Source organism: Nestor notabilis, unplaced genomic scaffold, assembly GCF_000696875.1.
Source record: "Nestor notabilis isolate BGI_N333 unplaced genomic scaffold, ASM69687v1 scaffold31379, whole genome shotgun sequence".
Lineage (NCBI taxonomy): Eukaryota > Metazoa > Chordata > Aves > Psittaciformes > Psittacidae > Nestor > Nestor notabilis.
The window spans coordinates 41,551-63,309 of record NW_009943725.1 but is presented as its reverse complement, the minus strand read 5'-3'; the positions used below and the strand labels follow the sequence as shown (position 1 = coordinate 63,309).

General features: G+C 40.5%; 1 protein-coding gene across 1 annotated transcript in view; it reads left to right on the top strand.

Moving 5' to 3' along the window:
* Positions 1–353: 353 nt before the first annotated feature.
* Positions 354–21,759, top strand: part of TAF4B (TAF4b RNA polymerase II, TATA box binding protein (TBP)-associated factor, 105kDa) — a gene marked incomplete at its 5' end in the record, with an annotated part of 55,801 nt that continues 34,395 nt past the window's right edge. Inside the window, 8 exons of the mRNA XM_010022071.1 lie at positions 354–502; positions 1,347–1,454; positions 5,615–5,782; positions 5,884–6,006; positions 8,159–8,248; positions 11,524–12,102; positions 17,115–17,247; positions 17,814–17,919. Coding sequence (XP_010020373.1) covers positions 354–502; positions 1,347–1,454; positions 5,615–5,782; positions 5,884–6,006; positions 8,159–8,248; positions 11,524–12,102; positions 17,115–17,247; positions 17,814–17,919 — 1,456 coding nt within the window. The remainder of the gene's footprint in view (positions 503–1,346; positions 1,455–5,614; positions 5,783–5,883; positions 6,007–8,158; positions 8,249–11,523; positions 12,103–17,114; positions 17,248–17,813; positions 17,920–21,759) is intronic.

Here is a 21,759-nt window from a genome sequence, read left to right as displayed (position 1 = left end):
TTAACGGCATTACCGTTAAAGTAAATGCTGAGTGTGTGTGTGGTGTGTGTCTGTCTTTTTAATGTCCAGAATATCTTTTTGACTCAAATGGTGCACTTTGCATCTCATATGCATATAGTGTTTTGCTGTGACTGTCTAGTTTTCTCTTGACTTTAAGAATTGTTTTCTGTCATAAAATGCAGAGTAAAGCTGATGTATGCTTAGCTCTTACATTTCTTGGCAGCTGTTCCTTGGAGTAAGAAACTAAATATTATATTACCATATCAGTGTGGTCTAGTTATTTCTTTCACAGAAGCATAGGAAAGCCATAATACTGCTTAATTTTTAACAGTCTGGATGTTTTTCTCCAACAGGAACTGTTCTTATCAGAAGCAGTAGTGGCCAGCTAATGCTAGTATCTCAGCAAGCAATAGCACAAGCACAGAATCAGCCACAAAATAACACAAGTGTGAGACCATCTGTACCGACCACCACACCTGCAATCAGAATATGTGCTGTACAGGTAACCCCTCTTTTAGCTTTAATTTGATGTAGCTGTATGTTATGTAGTTACATCAGGGTTTGCAAAGAAGTTAGAGAGGGTTAAATAAGCATTTGAATGCTTTCTGAGTAGCACGATGGTGTTTGGTTTTGCACATACACATCACCATGTGCTTCGCTTTCTCAGTTTAAAAAAAAACCTGCTGGCCATTACATATGGTATAGTTCAAATTAAGGAGTTTCTCCCTGATAATGATGTAAAGGGTTTTAAGAAAAAAACGCCACCACCTCCTCCCATCCCATCCCATCCCCTGTCCCCACTAAAAAAAACCCCAAACAACCACAACAAAAATAAACCCCACACAACCCCAAATGAAAAAAACCCTTGTATGAACAGTTACTGTTACTAACTGCAGCCTTGCAGTCCTCTGGTGGTATACTTCTCTAAGGCTGAGTGAAGCTGAGGACCTTTTCCATGTCCCCAGGATGTTCCTCCTTCCTTGAACTCTGCTGGCTTTTTGCTTCCACCTCTTTTAATGTAGTCAGCACGTAAGAGAGGGTACAAAAACGTGAACATCTGCATATTTCTTCCCAACACACTCATCCTTTAACTGTTTTATTCTGATTAGGCATTGTGTCTAAATGTCTCTGCATCTGTTCTTGAGTCTTAAACTGGTAGACAAACAGCTTTGTTGAAAGCTATTAAACTATACGGACTATGTGAATGATGCCTATTGTTACTGTAGGAATGGGTGTCTTGGTTTTTATCGGGCAAGAGCAGGTATTCAGTGCCTGTCTTGTCACTGGTTTGTCTGACAGCTGTTCTCTTCACATGTATAATTATTTCTTTCTTAATTATTTTTAAGAACTCTGGCACCCAGTTACTAAAGAAAGTAGCAGCTACTCCTGTGAAAACATTATCTCAAACAACAAATGCTGTGGCTTCTACTGTTCAGCCACCTGCTGTTACACAGGTAGGTAGCAAGCTTTATAATGTGGTGGAATAAGAATAAGTGACAGAGAGAACTGAAGAAGATATAGATGCATTCTTGTTACTTCTTCCTCTAATCAGTTTTTCAGTAATCTTGATAACTTCTGTCTTCACAATAAATTATTTCCTGAATGTCTATTTTAAATGCATAATTTAATTACGCTTCTGCCAGTATATGTCAGATCACCTTGTCTCACTACAGTAGAAAGCACATGAACAATGGATAAAATAAATAGTTCAGAGAGCCATTTCTAGTGCTTTTGTACCCTGTGACAGAGCTTCTTCAGGCTGAAGCTTTTCTGGGAAATGGAGAATTCCTAATGCCTTCTGGAATTCCCTGATGCTTTAGAGGGGAAAAAAGTATACCTAAGATGATGTTGAGCGGAAGATGAGCTGTCTGCACCAGTCAAGCTGTTTTTCATGTGTAAGGTTTTTTTTCCCCTAATTAAAAACTGAAGGAAGGTCATAACTGGAGACCTCTTTTCTCTAATTGAGTTTGGTAGACAAATTCCACAAATATGACTGTGAATAGATAGTCTTGTTTCCTAGGTCTTACTTCTCTTTTTCCAGAGAAAAATGTTGTAGGACTTTTCCAAAGAAGCTCTTGCAACCTGAAGTATATGAGACTTTCAGATAGAGTTCATCCTGTGTCCTTGGGGACCAGAGCTCTGGATAAACATGTGTGATGAAAAGAAAACTACTTTCTGCAGCTAAAATTTTCTTTTCTTACCATAATCTGGAGGAGAAATTGGGAAGAGATCTGGCTTGTACATATCTTTTGTGAACAAGAGCTTGAAGAAGACAGGGCTGTAGCTGTTGACCAAGCACCAGTGAGCAGGGTCAGTTGTTCAAAAAAACCCATGCTCTCGACCTTCAGGGTGTTCAGAGGGATATGTTTCCTGACAGTAGTAACTAACAGTCTGACTTAAAAATTTATTCTCCTGCTGTTCTTCTTATCAGCAGCTGAAAGCTACTCACAGCTCTGATCTTTTTTCTTTTCCTTCTCAATACAGGTGGATAATGCTGGGGCTAAAGGGGAAAATCCAGATGCCTCTTAATACATTTTCTGTTTTGTTTAGAGTGGAAACAACATAAGCTTTGTGTCTAAGAACAGTAATGGATAATCCTTACCCAGTTTTATTTTGGAATATTAGCTTTCAAGCCATGTGCTTGTGATCTGTGCATAGAGATCTTTAGGATATAAAAGCAGGTCATCAACTACACTACCCTTGCACTGGGGCGACTGAGCGAAGGTCATCCATCATCTGGTGGAGGAATCTGCCGGCCTGTTCACACTCTCGTGTGGATAAACATTGAGATTCATCATACTATTAACTTTTCCTTTTTTAACTTATATCTGCCTTTGACTTGGTTCTTCTGATCTTTCTTAGTTCAGTTTTAATGAATGATGTTTAAAGAGGTAGACATGGAGCGAGTAGAATAAGCTGTATCTTTTTCTGTTGTAGAAACTGGAAGAACGCTAATAAGCCTTTTGATGACTGTAGGAAAAATTAATAGTCCTATTTTGTTTGAAGTGGTTTCCTTGCAGCTCCTCTGTTTTGCAGAGGATTGCAAAGCCCTCTGTACAACCTCCTCATACAATAAAGAGTAAATAGGTGCAGTATGGATACATCCTGCCATTACAGGGCTACTTCACTCCTTACCCTGGGATGGACAACAGAAGAGTGCTCATGAGGGAATCTGTGCGTAAGGTTGCAGGATCCTCAGTCTGGGGAAGGGAAGGGAGAGCCCTTGGATCTGATTTCCTTGTCAGCAGTTCATTTATCAGTCTGAAAAGAATTTGCTGATGTTAATCTTGACAGATTTTTGAGATCACAGGAGAGGAGTATTGGTGTGGAAGAATGATGTCATCACAGAAAGTGAGAGACACTGGAGAGGAAATTACCCTTCTCTTGGTTGTGTATCTCCTATCCTGCATGAAGTATTAATTGGGACACTACCGTCTGCAAAACTCTTGTCTAGTTGCTGACTCCAGGATTATTCTCCTCATTTACAAAAACATTTCCATTTTTTGACATTCCTCAATGTTTAAGCTCTGAGGTTAGACAAAATACATGCACATTTTTATTTTTTACCTGCTTCCCAGATGGGGTAACTAAGCTGCAAAGTATCTAATTAGCATCATGCTGGGGCACTTCTATTTAGATGCAGAGCACTTCTTCTCTTGAAATGACTTCAAAATATGCAGGATTAATGCCATTTTTTGTGGCAACTATTTCTCTGTTGCTCAAAGTGAGAATGAGAATTGTCAGTAGTGAAAAAGGTTGAGGGCAGATGACAGAAGTTAATTCCCGTATACTCGTCTTCCTGGGAAAAGGATCCAGTAGACTTCCTGTTGTTCCCTCCCTCAGTTGATAAAATGCTGTTCTGGTCTTGATGTGTAAACATGCTGGAATTTGCAAGAGATCAGCTCCTGTGAACCTCATGTTTTCGACTTTTAAATGCCATGGGCATTGCAGCTTGGCAGATCTGTGCTTTGTCCCCTTACGTCTTCCTTCTGTCCATCTGTTTATGGAATTCTCGTGCCCAGTTTGCCTCCCTGTGGTCTTAGAGCTGTTGAGCCTCATCCTTGGAAGAGGCGGTGCTGGCAAAGATCCTGCAGAGAGCTATTAAAGTGTTACCAACAGTGGGAGCCTGAGCTGGAAAGCTTTCTGGTAGCTGCCTGCTTCTTTCATGTCAAGCTGGCAACAGCCTGGGGAGGGGGACACCCACCCAGGAAAAGTACAATTTCTAAATGATTGAATAAAGTGATGGTGTTTTGCTTTAGCTTTATATGTTTGTTCATCAATTTTCCCTATCCTGAAAGACTTAAATGCCCTTTGATATTCTACATGATGTCTGTTGTGCTCTGATTGCTTTCTGTTTTATCCACGGTAGGGTGTTGGGCTCTTGTGTCACTGTCTTATCATTAATGCAATTAGCAAGTAATAATTTCTGATTGTTGGACTAAATTGGGGCATATAAATGTCTTAAAGAGTCCATGAAATCAAGTGTGTTGTGCAGATCTCAACCTAGAATTTTACCTGCAGAACCTGACTTTCCCTTGCTCTTGAGAAGATTGGAGGGAAAACAACACTCAACTTTAGGTTTCAAATGCTAACCTGAAACTCTTGCTTTTCTGTAACCTGTAGGTTCAGTCTGGCTTTTTAGTGATAAAGTTGGGAAATCAAAAGTAGCAGGTGTTGTAGAGGCAAAATCTTTTACTCATTGTATTCTGTTGTTTCAGAAGGACTACGTTGGGGTTTTGGGATGTGGTTTGGTGTGATTTTTTTTTTTTCTTTCTTTAAAATCTGAAGTAGAAATACTTCAGTTTAGGTGATTTTCCTCTGGAAACTACTATTTAGCCTAGTTTGCAAAGGAGAGAGGCAATTTTGTTCTTATTTTTTCCTAAACCTTCATTACTCCTGTTGCTGTAGCTTCTGAACCTGTTGGTGAATTCTAATGAGATTTTAAAAAGAGGTCTCAACATAACTGAATTTTGTGCGGGTTTGTGTCTGGACAGAGGAGAGAGAGATCCAAATTGCTGCCCACAAGGAAAAGCAGGAAGAACTGGTTAGATGCATGTGCTCACCTGGCTGCTTTTGCTGGAACATGCATCCTTCCAAAGTGGACACGATGTCTTTTCCTACTGTGCATGTCATAGAAGTAAGGGATATTACAATTGGGAGAGGAGCTGCAGGGGAAGAAAGGAAGATAAATAATCACTTTAAGGTCGTAATTTTTCTTCAGAGTAGTGTCACCTGGCTTAGCATTGTCCAAAATTCATTAACCTTAGACTGTAGGAGCCTGGCAAAATTAATACATTGGTTTCTTCAAGGCAACTTTACTTTCCTTGCTTCACTTGAAGTCACAGGTGGTGCTTCAGTCTGGGTGAGCCTCTACCATTTTTTCCCCCACCCTTGATTTTTAAATCAGAATTATGGCTGTGGTGGTTCAGTCATTTCCTATATTAAATAGAGCCTCTCAAAGCACATGAATCAAAGCCTTAAAACCAAAGATAAATGTTGTTTATTCATATTTCAAATAGTAGTGTGGAGGGAGGGTGCTGCCTTGTACATTAGCAGAATACAGTATGTTTGTCACGTTAGTCTTTGGTTGAAAAGTGTTAATTTTTCTTTCCAGACAGCAGCTGCGACAGCTAGTGTTCCTACAGTTACTGCTTTAAAGCCTTCGAGTACTGGAACACCTGTAAAACTTCCAGTTACAGGACCACCTGCACAAGCTATCTCCCAAAAGGCAGTCTCTGTGAAAGCAGAGGGCACAACAGTAGCACAGACCAGCGCTTCCACAGTAAGGGGAAAAAAAAAGTTTTTAATTAACATCCTCTATATTCATCAGAGGTTGGAGAGCCAATGCAACATCTAACAGTCTTCTCTTTATTTCTGTGCTAGGAGATGCTGGAGAATGTGAAGAAATGCAAGAATTTTCTTGCTACATTAATAAAACTGGCATCTAGTGGACCTCAAGCCCCTGAGACAGGGCAGAATGTGAAGAATCTAGTGCAAAATCTACTGGTGAGACTACTTATTTCTTGGTGTTAACAAAGTCTGAAAGTCTGCATCATTTTTTTTTTTTTGTTTTTGACATTGACTTCATCATAGGTTTGTTCCCCGTCTTTTTTATTTTCTTTTTATTTTTTTTTGTAAACAGCTGAAGAGCTGGACTTGTGGCTGAGTACATCTGACCCTCTAAGTCTTATATTGTAACTCGTATTTTAACTGTGCTAAATGCATGTTGTTTTGCCCGCCCCTGCCTGTTTCATTTGATGTACACAGGTAACTGACAGCAGGAGGAGTTTATAGTGTTAATGCAGCTTCTGGGTCTCGTGCTTTTTTAGTTAGTGTAGTATTGAGTCCTCAATGTCAAGAGACTACTGTGGACGTTGTAGTGCAGTGCTGAGTCCATACTACTGCTTTTATTCCAAGACAGAACTGACATACAAGTTGATAGTGAAGCTCCCATGGAAACAAGCATGACGTTATCTATGTCTTTAGACAGCGAGATGGAGCAAGTAACGTGGTGGCTGCCAACCTGTCTCTATCCTTGCAGGTGGCTTCCTTATGCTGCTTTGTGCTGTACCCTGGCACAGCTGGGTTTTCTTGGTAACGATTTCTCCTGACACTTCTTGTCTTGGCATTTGACCGCTGCTGCTGCTCTGTTGTTCCGCCGTAGCAGAAGGTGGTGGGCTGGTGAAGGGGAATGGCTTTGCTAGTGGTACCAAAGGACTTTTCAGACTAGGAAAGTGTGGTGTAGACAAAAGGTGTAATTTCAGAGAGCAGATTGTTTGAAGACACAGCCTTGCAGAAGGTTGGGCCCCTCTACCTTTGTGTCCTTGCTGGACTCTTCCTTCTGTAGAAAAATACTAGAATTGTTCCTTCTTGTGCTTACAGTACTTTATTTATTTTTAAGCACACTTGTTACCAGACATTAATACATCATTAACTGTGCACTTGTTTGCTTTATGTAGTACTTTAAAAAACACTGTTCTCCTGCCGTTCAGTACGTGTGTAAGATTTGAATGTGAACTAAATTAATGTTTTGTATGTATGAAGGAGATGGCACCTGTGAAGTAAAATGGTTCTTAAGGCAGCATCGTGTGAAGTGGGTGTCAAGAGCCTTGTATGCACTGAGATGTAGTGTACCAAATCATTGCATCTCTATCAGCGCGACCTTGGTGATCTGCATCCACAGCTTAGTGAGACCTAACAGATAGCAGCTCAAATGACTAGGAGAGCTGTTGCAAGTTCTGTCTGTGAATAGACAGTCCTTAAAACTCCTGCTCTGTGTAGCTCCTTGGAATGTTTTTTCTGAATGAGAGTATGGCTGAAAAGAGTAATTTCTCTGTAAAGACAGAGATTGGTGCTGGATCCCTCTTCCTGGTATGTCTCTATCTTCTTGGAGGACTTAACGTTCATGGTGACTCTATGGCAGGGTCTCACCTGGGAGCATGAAAGAGGGCAGCAGTGTCTGGGGCTACCCATCACCTTAGCCCGATCGTGATGGCACGAAGTAGTGAGCGAGGGGTCTTAAAAATCTGCTGCAGCTTCTTAACACTACCAAGCCCTTGAGTCAGGTGTTTGTGCTGGGCAAGAGTGGCAAGCATTAAGAAAGGACACTGTACTCCACAGGCTAGAGGACAGTTACTATAGTGGTATGCAGAAGTGATGTTCTGATGTTCAGTTTCTCCTGCTTTTGAAAGACGGTGTTAAGTGTTCTGCTTTATTATGCTATGTCTTCATTAGAATTGTTTTACATAACCTACTGAGTTGTCTTTTGTCCCTGGTTTCTTTAAATTGATCTTTATGCATATCAACTACCTTTAAAGAAAAAAAAGTACTCGAAGTAGATTTTAAATATCTCTGCATAACAGTGAGGTACTCAAATGGATCAGTTCTACTTACAAACTTGTTTCTGTCAGTTCACTTCAGTGTGTTAACTGCTCATAGTTGAAAAAGTAATTTAATTTGATAACACTATATTTAAATTACAACATCATTCTATCCTAAAATGTTTTGTTTAAAAATAGAGGAGGAGAAAAGCAATCGAGTACTGAAATTGAACAATTTAATGATCATTTAAATTTTCATGAGTTTTTGGTACATCGGGGGGAAAAATATGGTAGATTCATAGTTATAACTTACCATTGTAATTATTCTTTCCTCTTAGGAAGCAAAAATTGAACCAGAAGAATTTACAAAAAAGCTATATATAGAGCTCAAATCATCTCCGCAACCTTATTTAGTTCCTTTTCTCAAGGTAAGTGTCTGTGGATATATAATATTTACTGAGGGGAGGGAGGAGGACAAGAAAAGGAAATCAAGAAAGAGCATTCAAGTAGCTGTTTGCTTAGGTCAGCTAAGGAAATGGTACTTAACCTAGCCCTGTGTGACTATTGCTGTTGGAAGGACAATTTTTTGGGGGACAGAGGATTTCAGAGGAGTGATTTATGCTGCATTCTTAAATTGGAGAGTAATTGCCCTCAAAGTCATTTTCAGAGACTAATGTTTTTAAACGGGTGCATCTCCAATAAAGCACTATACTAAGATGACCTTACTTTCTCATCGAAACTAGCTGTTCTGAGTTATAATACAGAAGACAGGCAACAGTGGCTGTCTACAGTTTATGCAGCATTTAAGAGCAGATTATCTACACAAAGCTATTCATATGCCTGCTGGTTTGTGTTTCACTAGAGGCAGAAGAAAACACCACCCCTTTCTCCAGAAAGGGTCTGACAGGGCTACTGCAGCTTAGGAAAAGTAACCCAGGACAACTCTTACTTCCATTCAAGCAAATAAACATGTAAATTAAAAATTATCTCTTTACACTTCTAATCATATGGTAGAATGGTATTAACAAAATAAAAATTAACATGTTTGTTTCACAGCAAGCATTAAATCCCAGTGAAAACATGTAAAACTTGGTTGCACTTATTTAATTGCAATGTATGCAGTATTCTTAGGCTTGATACATGTGTACTTTTTCCTTGGCATTCCTTATAGGCATGATGGAGAATCAAGGAAGAATAGTTAAGCAGTGAAGTTGGGATAAAGGTTTTCTGGACTTTGTCCTCTTCTTTAGTATTTGACAGCACACATAACCGTGTATGTGGTAATGTTGATATTACTTTAGATGGCTGGTGTTAATCTGTTCAAGTTTAGGATGACTTTTTTTGTTACAGTGTCAATCTTGAAATGCTTTACTAGCAAGTTTGCCATGAGTCTAGAAGACTTACAGTCATCTCTCCGAGGCTTGAAAGAAAATTTTGATCACTTACTTATTCTCTGTTTAATTTCCTGAAGGCTTCTTAAATGTCCATGCAAAAGCTAGAAGAACAAACAGCTTAGAGTATGGGCTTTCCTGCACCCAGTGCATCTCTGGCTGCAGAAGGACCAGGCTGTGAGTGTAGGGTCAATGTGACTGCCAGTGGTTTCCTATGAGCTGTGAGGAGTCTCAGCAGAACTCTGCTGACTGGCAGGGCAAGTTTGGCTTCGGAAGTAACATAGCTGCTTCCTGCAGGGCCCTGGCTAATGAAACTCACTGGGCATGGGCTGACTGTGCCTGCATGGGGCCAGTTTAGGTGCTGCTGTGTTCCCAAAACAGTGCAGTTGAAGCTCAGAAGTTCTATGCGGACCAAGCCTGAATTTGGCACAGCTAGACCTTGTCTAGGGCTGGTGAGCTCTGTAGAGGAGTGGAGGGGTGGCTGCACTGCACTTGCAGATGCTTCCGCTCCTTTGGGTCCCCCTAGCGCTGTCCTCATGCACTTACAGAAGTGCTCAGTTGGAGCACTCGAGCTGATGGTTTATTAAGCCATTCTGCAATATGGAGAGCTGCAACACTCGGTGCACAGACCTTGAGGGAGTTCCACAGAAGTTAACTTGGATTTATCAGCATGGATCAGACCCTGGCCCATCACAGTAGAGCCATTGCAGTGTGCTGGCAGCTACTGGTATGATTCAGGATTTTCTGTTTTGGGCAGTATCCGTACCCCATAATCCTGGACAAGGTGCTCTCTCCCTGTTGTACACTTACGTTAACAAAGAAATACTGGGATTTCAGATACATTTAAACATCATTGTGGTCAAAGTTAGCTGACTTTGTAGTGTTACTTATACTTTAAAGCATCTTGCACCCTGATCATTTTATATTAAATGCCTTAAGGATGTGTAGTTGATACACACAAGTTGGGCCTGGTCTGTAACTCTGAGCAGCTGTGACAGTACTGAGTGCCAAATGGAAGCTGACTTCAGGAGCACTTCTCTAAAGTGCTACAAGGATCCATGCTGGCCTTGTTGCGGGGAAAACACTTGCAGCTTGAGTCTGGAGAGATATGTGGTATGGCTTGCTACCAATTCACTTTTTGCTAGTGAAGTGGAAGTTCAGGTAGGGCTCTCTGGACTTGTCTTATCTTTGAGCTGCAGGTTTTTGATGAAGTTGGTGCACATTTTGTTTTGTCTGTTCCAATAGGTGGAAAAGTACAGTGACTTTGGCTGTGAAGCCTGCTTGGTTTTCAAATCTCTGCTGGATGCTTTTGGTAAATAAATCGCATCAGGAGCATGCAGAATGCTAAGCAGCCTTTTAAAATAAAAGGAAGCGAATGTTAAATGTAGGCATGCTGCAGAAGGTGCAGGCGTGCAAGCAATTTGTTCACTTGATATTTAGCATGTGAGACACGCATTCCTTTTGCATGAAGCCCAGAGCAACAGCACTGTGCTGGAGACTCTTTCAAACTTCAAAACTGTCAAGGATATAAAAAAAGGTGGGTTGTGAGATTATACAGGTAGTTGCAGAACTGATTTCCCCTGGTTCTGAGCCGTAACAGATTGTACATAGTCAAGGAGAAAAATCTTTAGAGGGCTTGAAGATTATTCTGTCCATTAACCTTCTCAAACACAGCTGTAGTGAAAATGAGAAGTTGCCAGATACCTTTACTGATGTTCTCCTGTTGCAAAGAACTGCCTGGCTTAAGTTGTGCCACTGCAGCTATACAGACATTATTAAAGTGGTATCCCCCCCTAGTGTAGATACAGCTGTATTGGTATAGAAGTGCTCCTCTTCAGAGCTTGTTTCTGACTTTGGTGGATAGTTTGTAGTTTTTTGTCAGACATGCTTTGTGGAATAAACACAGCTGGTACAATATAGCAAGGGGGTTTGGCAAAACAACATTTTTTGAGGTAGGAAAGCAGTTAGAATGGCCTTACTCTTAAATGTAAATTCCAAAGTGAAAAATCTAAACAAGAGAACAAGGTTGTGGGTGAGTTTCCTATAGATGGGGTTTGCTATGTACAGTGACGCCATTGTGACTGTTGACCTTCGTTCAGCCTGTCTTGGTGATTCTTGTGGTCTTCACTGAGCAGTAGCATCATCAATTTAAGGGTCCCTGAATTCTAGCAAAACTTGTTTGGAGTAAGGAGTTCATTGTCTCATGAAAAATGAAATTAGAATACAAGGAAGAGGATTTGGTTGCTAATGTATCAGTATTGTGGAAGACTCTCCCAATGTTACATCCAGTGTTTTTTCTTTTTTTCTTCTAGAAAAGCATGCTTGCTTTACGGCAGCTAATGCCCAATGCTCAGAGCTTTATCCAGCAGTGTATGCAGCAGCCAGCTCCAACCCCAGAAGCTGTTTCGACTTGTATCTCTGTAGCACCAGCTACTTCGATAGGAGTGGTAACCTCAGCTGTAGGAACAACTACTCTTCCAGTTATAAAACCAGTGTCTGCTCCTGTAACAGTCACAGCTGCTCCAGTTATAAAACCAGTCCTTGTCAGTGCATCAGCGACAGCATCTCTGCAGACAGTGAAGTCTGTTCCTTCCTCTGCAGTAGTGACAGCATCTCTTCGACCTGCAGCTTCAGTCCTCACCACCACGACAGCAACATCAGGGCTGACTGCTATCCAAACTGTCAAGCCAGCCTTTACCTCTGTGGTAGCAACGTCTGCTCTCCAGCCTCCAAAGCCAGTGCTGGTCTCTACAGTGGCATCTTCAGCAACAACCCCTCTCCAGCGTCTGAAATCAGTCACTGGAACCCCAATCAGTATTAAAATCTCACAGCCAAACTCCATCGCTGCACAGTCAGTGGGCATTCAGCAAGTGGTTAAAGTGAAACAGTTGGTAAGATGAGTTTTTCTGCGTCTCTGTAACCGGGCTTCTACTCTTACCGTTTTGTAAAGAGGATACCAATTTAGATCTCAGCTAGGGTTTTTTTCTTAACTTATGAAATTAGTCTGCCATGAGCTAACCAGAAGCTGGTCTGTCCCTAAGTTAATCAGTTACAGTTGTCATTAGTTTAAGGATACTGAGCCCTTGCTGAAAAGGTGAATCTAAAGCCAAACTGTAAGCTTGGTCTCTTGCAGGACAGGCTGACCACCATTCCACCAGACCAAACATCTAGCTTGAGACACAAGGGAAGATGAGTTCTGACCCCTGCTGTGTGTGCAGCCAGGATAAGTTGGCATCTGAAAGAAAAGGCAAGAAGTGCTAGTGTCAGAAACAGAAACTGCTCATGGGATGCTTATGTTAATTACTGTTAGATGCCCTGATAGGGCTCTGTCTCAGCTAGCCACCAGGGATTCCAGTCTCTCTACCAATTTCTACCCTGGATACTTTGCAGGCACGGGTGGCTTGATGATGTTTAGTGATATGTTAACTGAAATGTACAAACTAGCTAAATGAGCTTTTCAGAGCAGAGTTCTGACCTCCACATTTACTAAGACATGTTAATTATGAAGTCATCCAAAAGTGAGTTTCTCCAATCAGGCCTCATTAGCTAACAAATTCCAGGAGGAATAAATATCTTATTAAAACAATACCCTCAAAAGCAATGTGTTAACGTTTTTGTCTTGGCACAAGTTAACCTCTTGCTACTGTTAATATTAAATACCTGCAAACTGTGGATCACAGGTATACCCAGAAGACCAACACTGAAATACATGAGGTTTGGTTTATGGGTGTTTGAGATACCGAGTAGTATGCTATTTAACTGGCCTACCTGTAAGTAATTTTCCCAAGTATTTTGAGAGAACAGTCTCCCTTTGACAGTTAAAAAACTCCAGTTCTTGAATAGGACTTCCTTGTAAAGCTTTTTTTTCCTTAAAAGGAGGGGAAAACATTAGACTTGCTATGAAGCTAGATGTAGTTTTCACAGGTATAGTAGGACATTCAGTGTGTGAATTTCCGATGTAGTTCATTGTGTATACTTGATTTAACAGTATTCAGACGCCTAAAATGTTTTGCTTTTTGCAAGTGCGTAAGTGTCCTGGTTTCAGCTGGGATAGTTATGGTAGTAGGTGTAATACAAGAATCCTGAATTCTAAATAAAGAGCTTATGCTACCAGCTTTTCACCTTTCCAGACTTGCTTAAAAAGAACAAAGCACATCTTGGAGGGGATGAGGTGTCCTTTCTGTGGGTGTGTTTGTTTTAAAACAAAAAAAAAAAAAAAACCACAAAAAAACCCCACCAAAAACCAGGTATCAAGCATGTGCACTGATAGTCTTCATTAGTAGTAGATAAAGCCAAATTGGAAAAGGAGTTGGTACCCTTACTGTCCTTGAGGATTAAATTTTGAAATTCCAGCCAGAAGAAAATGGGGGCTTCTTAGGTTGTACAAAGGCAGTTTGTTGGCTACCCAGCAATCCATGTAATCCAGAGGAAAGGTTGACCATCTGTACAAATAGACAAGGAAGTTTAACTCTACGCTTGGGAGTCAAAACACTTCTTGAGTATGATACTGATAAACTCAAGAAATGACTTCTGCCTCCTCCGCTGTTGCATTGTGGCAGCCCGTTGCAATTCCTTTTCTTCACTGTGCCTTGCAAGCATTGACTTGCATATAAACTCGTTTTTATCCTCATTTGGGAAGATCCCAGGCATAGTGATTAAAATACTTTCTGTAGAAAGGCTGAGGGTGAGCACTTTGCAGTTTTGCCGTATCAGGAGCTTGGTGTTTGTTCAGACAACCTGTTAGCACAAAGAGCAAGTTAGTAGAAGTGGGTGCATCTTCTTGGGCTTCCCTGATGCCTTTCCTTGAAAGGACAGAGGGTCTGTTTCCTCCCACAAGAAAACAAATCTGGCTCTTCCCCTTCCTAACAGAAGGGTCCTGCTGCCAGCTGAAAGGAAGTACGTGCCAGCTGTGCAAATCTGTCCATACAATGCTGCCAGCAATTTCTTTGCCTTTCCAGCCCACAGGGTTGTCTGATGCCATGCACTCCCTCTGCATGCCCATTTCTAATTTAGGACTCTCGTGCTTGATGAATGTGAAATGAACTTTCATGTGCCGGTTCTGTTGTAATGGTGGTGGTGCTTAAGAATGCAGCACTGCAGTATTTTAATACCAAAATTGGAACATGTAACTTTCATTTCTGTAGTGTGATTATCAAAGCTCTAGGTTTGTATAGCGGATACAGAGGGACCTCTTCTTCAGGAATGCTGTTGGGATAGATTGCATGCCTGTGCTGTGGGAGTTGCACTCTTGGAAGGGTTTCCTCCTGACGACTTTTTTATACAGCCTCATTTAAGGGCATTGGCTTACATAGAAGTTTAATCTTGGAAATGAAGGTTGTCTTGCTGTCATATTGCTTTGTCTCTTGTTAAAGTACAATAAATGAAAATTTACATTGCCAGCTGCTGGCCTCCAATGGGAAGAAAGCTGCTGTGAGACTACAACTTCATGATAAGCTTATAGAGCAAGAGTTTTATGGTGTAGTCCCCAGAATTACCAGTGAGACATACTCCCTGGACATTGCTAACAGTTGAAGCAAGAAGTGAAGCGCTTGTGCTGTTCCAGCTACTTGTTCTAAGTGAGTTGTTAGTTGAGTCCCTTCAGAGCTGAGCTTTCTTGAGCAGAGTCTCTGTTATTTTTTTTCAAGAGTTTTTTGTGTGGGATGTATGCTTTTGCATTCATCTGGTGTGGCTTCCTTTGTGAAGAAGTCCTGCTTGAGGTGTGTGATGATACCTCAACATTCCTCTGCTGATCTCTGAGCTTTGCTTTATTAATGTAGAACAGATGCAAGTAAAGCTAATGCAAGCCTCTCAGGCAGCTGACTTTATGCTGTTATCTGGATGTTGCATTGCAATTTTGTTTTACTTAAGAGTGGTGGTGCTTTTTATTCTGATGTCTCTGTCAACCTCCTTAATGGGACACAAAGGAACAGTCCTTTTTCTTTATTACTTCTTGCTGCTAACCTGAAGAAAAGAGACAATAACTCTTTCTCACAGGCATTACCTGTTTTTGTAATACTTCTTTCTGGCTTAAGATCCTTGTTGAAATTTCTGGCATTGTTGCCCTCCCCTGTAGCAAGACCCAAGGACTTCCAGCTTCTGTTAGTCTAGCAGCTAGAATGGCAAACAGAAAATTAGCTTTACTGCCAATATATCCTTTCTGTGTCTTGTTGATCTAGTCTCCTCGGTTACTTGGCTTATTTCCCAATCTTCACCTAGACTGTTGATTTAACACTGCTATTCTCTGTTCTTTTGTCTGCTGCACCTTCATCTTGAATGCTTATGTTTCCTCTTGTGCTGTTTCAGTGTTTTGATGCTGAAGATGAAGCATCATTCTCACTGGTGGTAGGGGAGGATCTCTTGGTGTGTGTCAGCATGGGTGCTGGCAGAGCCTTGCGGGTAGTTTGTCCAAGCCGGTCAGCTGGTGACTCAGTAATTACCTGAACACCTAAATGATGCTGTTAACATTATTTACAACTTCCAGCACGTGGAAGCTGGGTCTCTCAGAAGGACCTAACTGCGCGTTGGTAAAACACATAGAAGCAAACGTTCATATCTGTATTACTTCATGAGCAAGTGCTGCATGTGTGAACCTTGACTCTGTCCACAGTCTGACCATGTGTGTACTGCCATGGTTCTTTCCTCTTATGGAACTTTGGTTTCTTCTCAAGAACTGTCTGTTTGTTGTCTGGTTTTCAGACACCACCTTCAGCTTAGTTAGTCTACTTTCCTGTTGCTATGCCAAACCCTGATGCTATTAATATGGGTATGGGTGGGGTGTATCTTAAGTATTTGATACACAAAATGCGTCTTTTTGTGAATGAGTGATGCTTATCCTGATGATGTTTACTGACAAATATGAAGTTAGATGACAGAAGGAGACAGACTAATTTCTGAAGTATAATAAATTATTTTTGTAATTAAACTTGTGCGCTGTTGCTGTACAAGCACTCTTTAGACTTTCTGAAGTCAGAATAAAAGATGTAGAGGAGAAAATGTGGGTTCTTGACTCCAAAACTACTTCTGTATCAGCTTTTGCTGATAAAAAGTAGGATTCAATCTGAAGATGATGATTTTGTTTTGCTAAAAGCACATCTTTCTATTTCTTGTAATCAAGAACTTTTCCAAAGGATGTAACAAAAGCTGCAGCCCACATTCTGCTAGCTAGGAGGCTTAGAAATGAGGCTTTTAGGGATAGGGGAATTTTATTACTTTTTTGCATTTTAATATGTGCCCCTGAAGAGGAAGAATTAGTATTTATGGGCTGTGCCTGGAGGTCTGTGTGACAACATCCTGCTGTCTGTTTTTGTTTCTTTCAAGAGCCTCTTTAAACAAAACAAAACTATCATCCCCTTTCCTTTTTACCCTTCAGCAGTGTAGTGATGTTTTTGTGTGGAGGCTGTACTCCTTATAGGTGTTCCTAGTTGGTACTTCATGTTCCAGGTAGCGGATGTTCAGTTTACTTTTGCTTAGCACTTCGAAACTCAGCATCTCAATTTACAGCTAATGTTGCAGTTCTAAAAATGCCTTACTAACTACAGTATTTATTCTTAATTCCTGACAAGAAAAGGGTTTAATGTATGACTTCTAACTGTTTTGGTGTTCTCTCTTTTTAACTAGGTGAATGTGATACCTACCCTTTTGAACTTAGTGGCACACAGACTCAATGTTCAACTGTTCTGTTAAGCAGGACTTACATAGAGGAAAGCCTCTTAGTGTAATAGATTGAGTAATACTCAGTGAAACATGTCTAATACGGTTTTCAGTAGAAAGTAGGGGTGAAGTATCTGTTAGAGCTCATTGAGCTGGAGCTAAAGCTAAATGAACGTGTTGATACTTTGATACTGTTTACTTCTGTGTATGTTTAGCTCTTCTCACTCTGTGATATTGGATATTGCACTTCCAGGTAGTCCAGCAACCACCAGGGACCACTGTAAAGCAAGTATCCGCACTCTCACAACCCTCAACACTGGCCCTACAGACATCTCAGAAAAGGATGCCGCTGAATACGCTTGTTCAAACCAACCAGTTTCCTCCAGGTAAAGTGGAACCTTTTTAATGGAGAAGGGAGAAGAATCCTGAAGTATAGAAATAAGTGCAGGCTGTTGGTGGATTGTAGGAATGTAAGAAGGTGGTTGTCTATTGGGAGCAACTAGCTTTGTGTGGTAAGTTGAACATCTTTGTTTGGAGCTCTGATGAGAGTGCCATGTCAACTTCTGCCACCTGTTAAAAGCATGTCAATCAAACATTTGTACTTGTTAAAAATACTGTGAGTAAGCTCCTTGCAGTGAACTTCCTTTAAACTGTGGTGCTTTTGAGAATTGTTTTCCTTCAACAGGTCCAGGTTGATGTATAATGTGAGTTTGTCTCAGATAGTTTTCAGTAAAACCTTTTGCTGGTCAGCAGAGAGGAGGGTGTTTGCTGAGAGTGTGTAGTGGTTTGGGCCATACAGAACATGTAGCATGTAAGGTTCTAGAGTGTCTGGTTTTCCATGGACCCGATTAGTTACTGAGACTGCAGTAGCCTTTGCTAGAAGCATGAACTGATTAAACAGTTGTCTTAGCATTTTGCTTTTTACTGTGGCATGTTCTTTGTTTTGTTTTAGGTTCCATTCTGAAACAAATTACCCTGCCAGGAAATAAAATTCTGTCGCTTCAAGCATCTCCTGTTCAGAAAGCTGAAATAAAAGCAAATGGAGCAACATCCTTCAGGTAAAAATAAGCAATATCAGAAGTTTCCTATGGGAAGGAGCAAAAGAAACAGACAGTATAGAAGTGGGAATGGAATCCAAATCAAAGCAACTTTCTTTAGAAACTTGTTTGATAGGTGTTTTTCAAGTTATAATACCAGTTGGCAAGGGGGAACCTAAAACTTTTGACCTCATAGCAGATGTTAATTATTTTTAATGTAAGAAAACTATCCTGATGAGGTTGGATTTTTATCATGTTGTCACAAGAGTGTAATTATATAAACAGTGTGCGTCACTATGTACCAGATTCTCACTTGTAGAGGAGGCATATTTGATCTCCATCCTATGAGTACTATTAACTAATCTAAAGCAAAATTACCTTGTATTAAAAGCTCTCTGTGGAATTAAAGCAGATATAACCTGGTTTTTACAGATGGACAGATAGCATTGAACTGTTGTTTGAACTGGTTGGTAACCTGTCTAAAGCTCTGTGCTGTATCTCAAAGTCTTTTATTAGTTCCTCTTATGAGCTTTTTCCTGTATGTAGAGGTGAAAGTCTTTGACTACACCACTAATTATGACTTCTGGCATATTCTCCTAGGCATTTAGATTATGAAAGTGCTTAAAGCTTTTAGTTCTAGTAACTGATTAACTTTTCGAAAGCAGAAATTATTTTTGTAGCTCTGAAATGTAGTGTTGGAACAGAGGTACAGACTGCCATAAGCATTATTGGTCTTACGACTTTAAGGCAAGTGTGAAGTTGCTCTTCTGGGGATAAAAGCAGACATGACGCCTTTGTCTTGTTGACCAGTTCACTTCTCTTCTCTTGAAAGCTACATACAGCTTTGTGTGCACTGATACAGACAGAGAGCTGTTGTTTATAGTAGCATATAGTAGATAGTAAATACCAGAACACAGGTAACCAGAAGTTGAAAAGAAAAGCTGATGTTAAAGCAATAGCTCTGTTCAGCTGCCTCAAGTTCTTACGAAATACACTTCAGAGTATAATTTGGGATGTAATTTTGGGTAGTGATGTTTGGGAAAAAGAAAATCACTTCACAAATATAATTAATAGGAAAAAAAACAAAACAACAAACAAAATATAAAAACAAAACAAAACTTTTTTTTTTTCCTCTTCCAGTTGGAATATATTAACTATCTTACATGAAAAAGTTTGAATTCTTGACGTTCCTTCCATGAATTGAATTCTTAGTGTAGGAAAAAACTCTGCTTTTACAGTGTGATCCAAGATGGATTTCTGTTCTTGCTTTTGGATTATGATTTTCAAAGTACCTTAATTCCATGAGAATTCAGATTTGAAATCTCTAACTCACCTTAAGTTTCTCTAGTGAGCATTCTTACATCCCTGGTGCTTCTTCTATTCACTGCTATAACCAAAATTTCCAACTTCAAAAACTACATATGAGCGTCCTCATATATCCGAACCTGGGCAGCATGTACCTGAGCTTTTGGCTTCCCTCTGTCAAGTATGGATGTTCTCCAAGCAGGTCTATCACCACATAGGGTTAATATGGCCTGGGCAATAGATGTTCCCCGGTAAGCTGTGAAGTGGGTTGTTCTCTTCTGTCCTGACTTTCAGTATTCCCAGAACAGCTATTTTTTGTGACCTGTGATCCATCATGTGTGACGTGCTGATCGTGTGTGAGGTGGAGAGAAGCACCATGGCCCCCTTTCAGGCTTTGTGATGAGATTCATTATGGGCAGAGAGCTTATCTTGTAACTGACGTGATTGTGCATGTTGCACTTCAGACTGTATGTATACTGTCATTGCAGTATGTCACTGAGCCTGACTCCCTCTGCTATTGTGTGACTATGTTAGGTTAGGATTCGAGCATGCAGTACTCACTAAGCTGTATTTAATAGGCTGCAATTTGACTGTGTCTGCTCCTTAATGGGCTGGTTTAGATTACTTGAGATGAGCAGTAATAAAAATGGTGATTCCCTATCCCCCAATTAAAGGAAAAAAAAAAAAAGAAAAAGAAAAAGTTTCTAGAAATTATTTCAGCTAAGCATGGGCATCACTATCACTTGATTGCTCTGGGGCATGTCTTGTAAAGGGCAGTCTGTTTAAAAAGCATCCAGATTTTATGAACTGCTCTATATACTTCTGTAAAGTGTATGCTAGAGCACCCTGGAAAAAATAAGACACATATTTGCATCTTTGTGCATCTATTCTGTCTAATAGAGTTGTTCTCCAAGGCACATACAACTCTGACTTTTGTGCATTTTTTCCAGAAGGGACTAGCAATCTCAATCAGCAGACAAACAGGAGTGAGGCAGCAGAGTGGAGATTGTCTGGGCAGCTGCTCCTTCTGCCCCATGCTGGTGGTGAGCGCTGGTGGTTCTTGCTCCACTGGAGTTGTTCCGTCCCACGTAGTTGTCTGTGATGGTGCAGGGAGCTTTGGGTTACACATTCCCTTCTAGTTTTTCCCTTTGACTATTGTATAAAATGGAGTACAGGTGGATTCAGAAGACGACACGTGCGTTGGTCAAACACCAGAGGGTGCCACAGACTTACTTTTCAAGTCATTACAGGCACATTCGGAGATAAGCGGTGCATCTGCATTGCTTGGGCTTCTCTTCCAACAGAACTTTCAGTGTAGGTGTCAAACTGAGTTCATGCAGGGCAACACTCTCTGTTCTGTTTCCCCCTAGTCCTGATAAGCTTAAATCACTGGAGTCTTATAACAGCTGGGAGAGTTTGTTCTTCTTGATTTCTGGGTGTGACATGTAAGTGTAAAAAGCATTGAAGAAAGTGGTGTGAAAGAGGGGCTTTATGGATGGTTTGCTGAAAATGAAAGCAAGTCAGTATCCAACAGGAATGTCTGTGTGTATACTCTGGAATATTTTAAATTTATGACTTTAGTAGAATGATTTCTATGGCTCACTTGAAGTACATGATACCTTACCTAGAATGATTGAGGTTTGTTGGAACAGCAAAGAAAAAAGAATAGTAAAAAGTACAAACTTAACATGGTTTCTAAAACTTGTATTTTCTTTAGTGAGTACTACTTCTAAGGAAATGTAATTATAGTTTCCTTGGCTTAGGTAAAGTGAGTGCCGCAGTGTTTTCATAGGTGCAAATTAATCTTCCATCAAGGCTAGTGACTTGGTGACTTAATGCAAAGAAGAAGTTAGAATTGGTCCTTAAAAACAGTACAAATAAAGGTGTCTGCTTGCATATAAGCTCTTGTTACATGTGCTCTCACAATTGAGACAGTGAGAAATGGAAATATGCATGGCAATATTAAAGAAAATAGTAAATTGATAAAGGGAAACTCAGGTATGTAGAAAGGTGGATAGATACATAGTGTAGAAGTTTACCTCCTTCTTGAGTATTTGGAGTATGTGGCCAGATTGAAAGCTAAAATGATTTACTGAAACTGTGCTATACAATTGTACCTGAGGTGCGAACATCCTTACCCAGATTCTGGAAACAGCTCCATTGGGTAATGTCAGGTTCCAGCATCTAGCTCTGATAGCTTCTGATGTGTGTTCTTGGTTCTAGTTGTGCTGATTTTTGTAATCCCCTTCATCAGCAGATTGGTGGCAGTCTCCACTTTAGTGGGATTCTTGCCTCTGCATCAGCAAAGTAGTGGTTATTAAGAAGAGACTGGAGTGTACTTGTGAAGATCAGTTAGCACTCAATTATCATGTAGTGAAGCTTCATTTACACACTTGTTGAAAGATCAGGGTCTCTGTTAGGCTGGTAGAGCATGAGTATATGCCTGGAACTGCTCAGTTGCTGGTTGTGAAAGGGTAGGGGGAGATGAACAGATCTGACAGTGGTAACTTCAGCTTTGAATCCTGATTGTGGTCATCTAACTGCTCTGACAGTCCT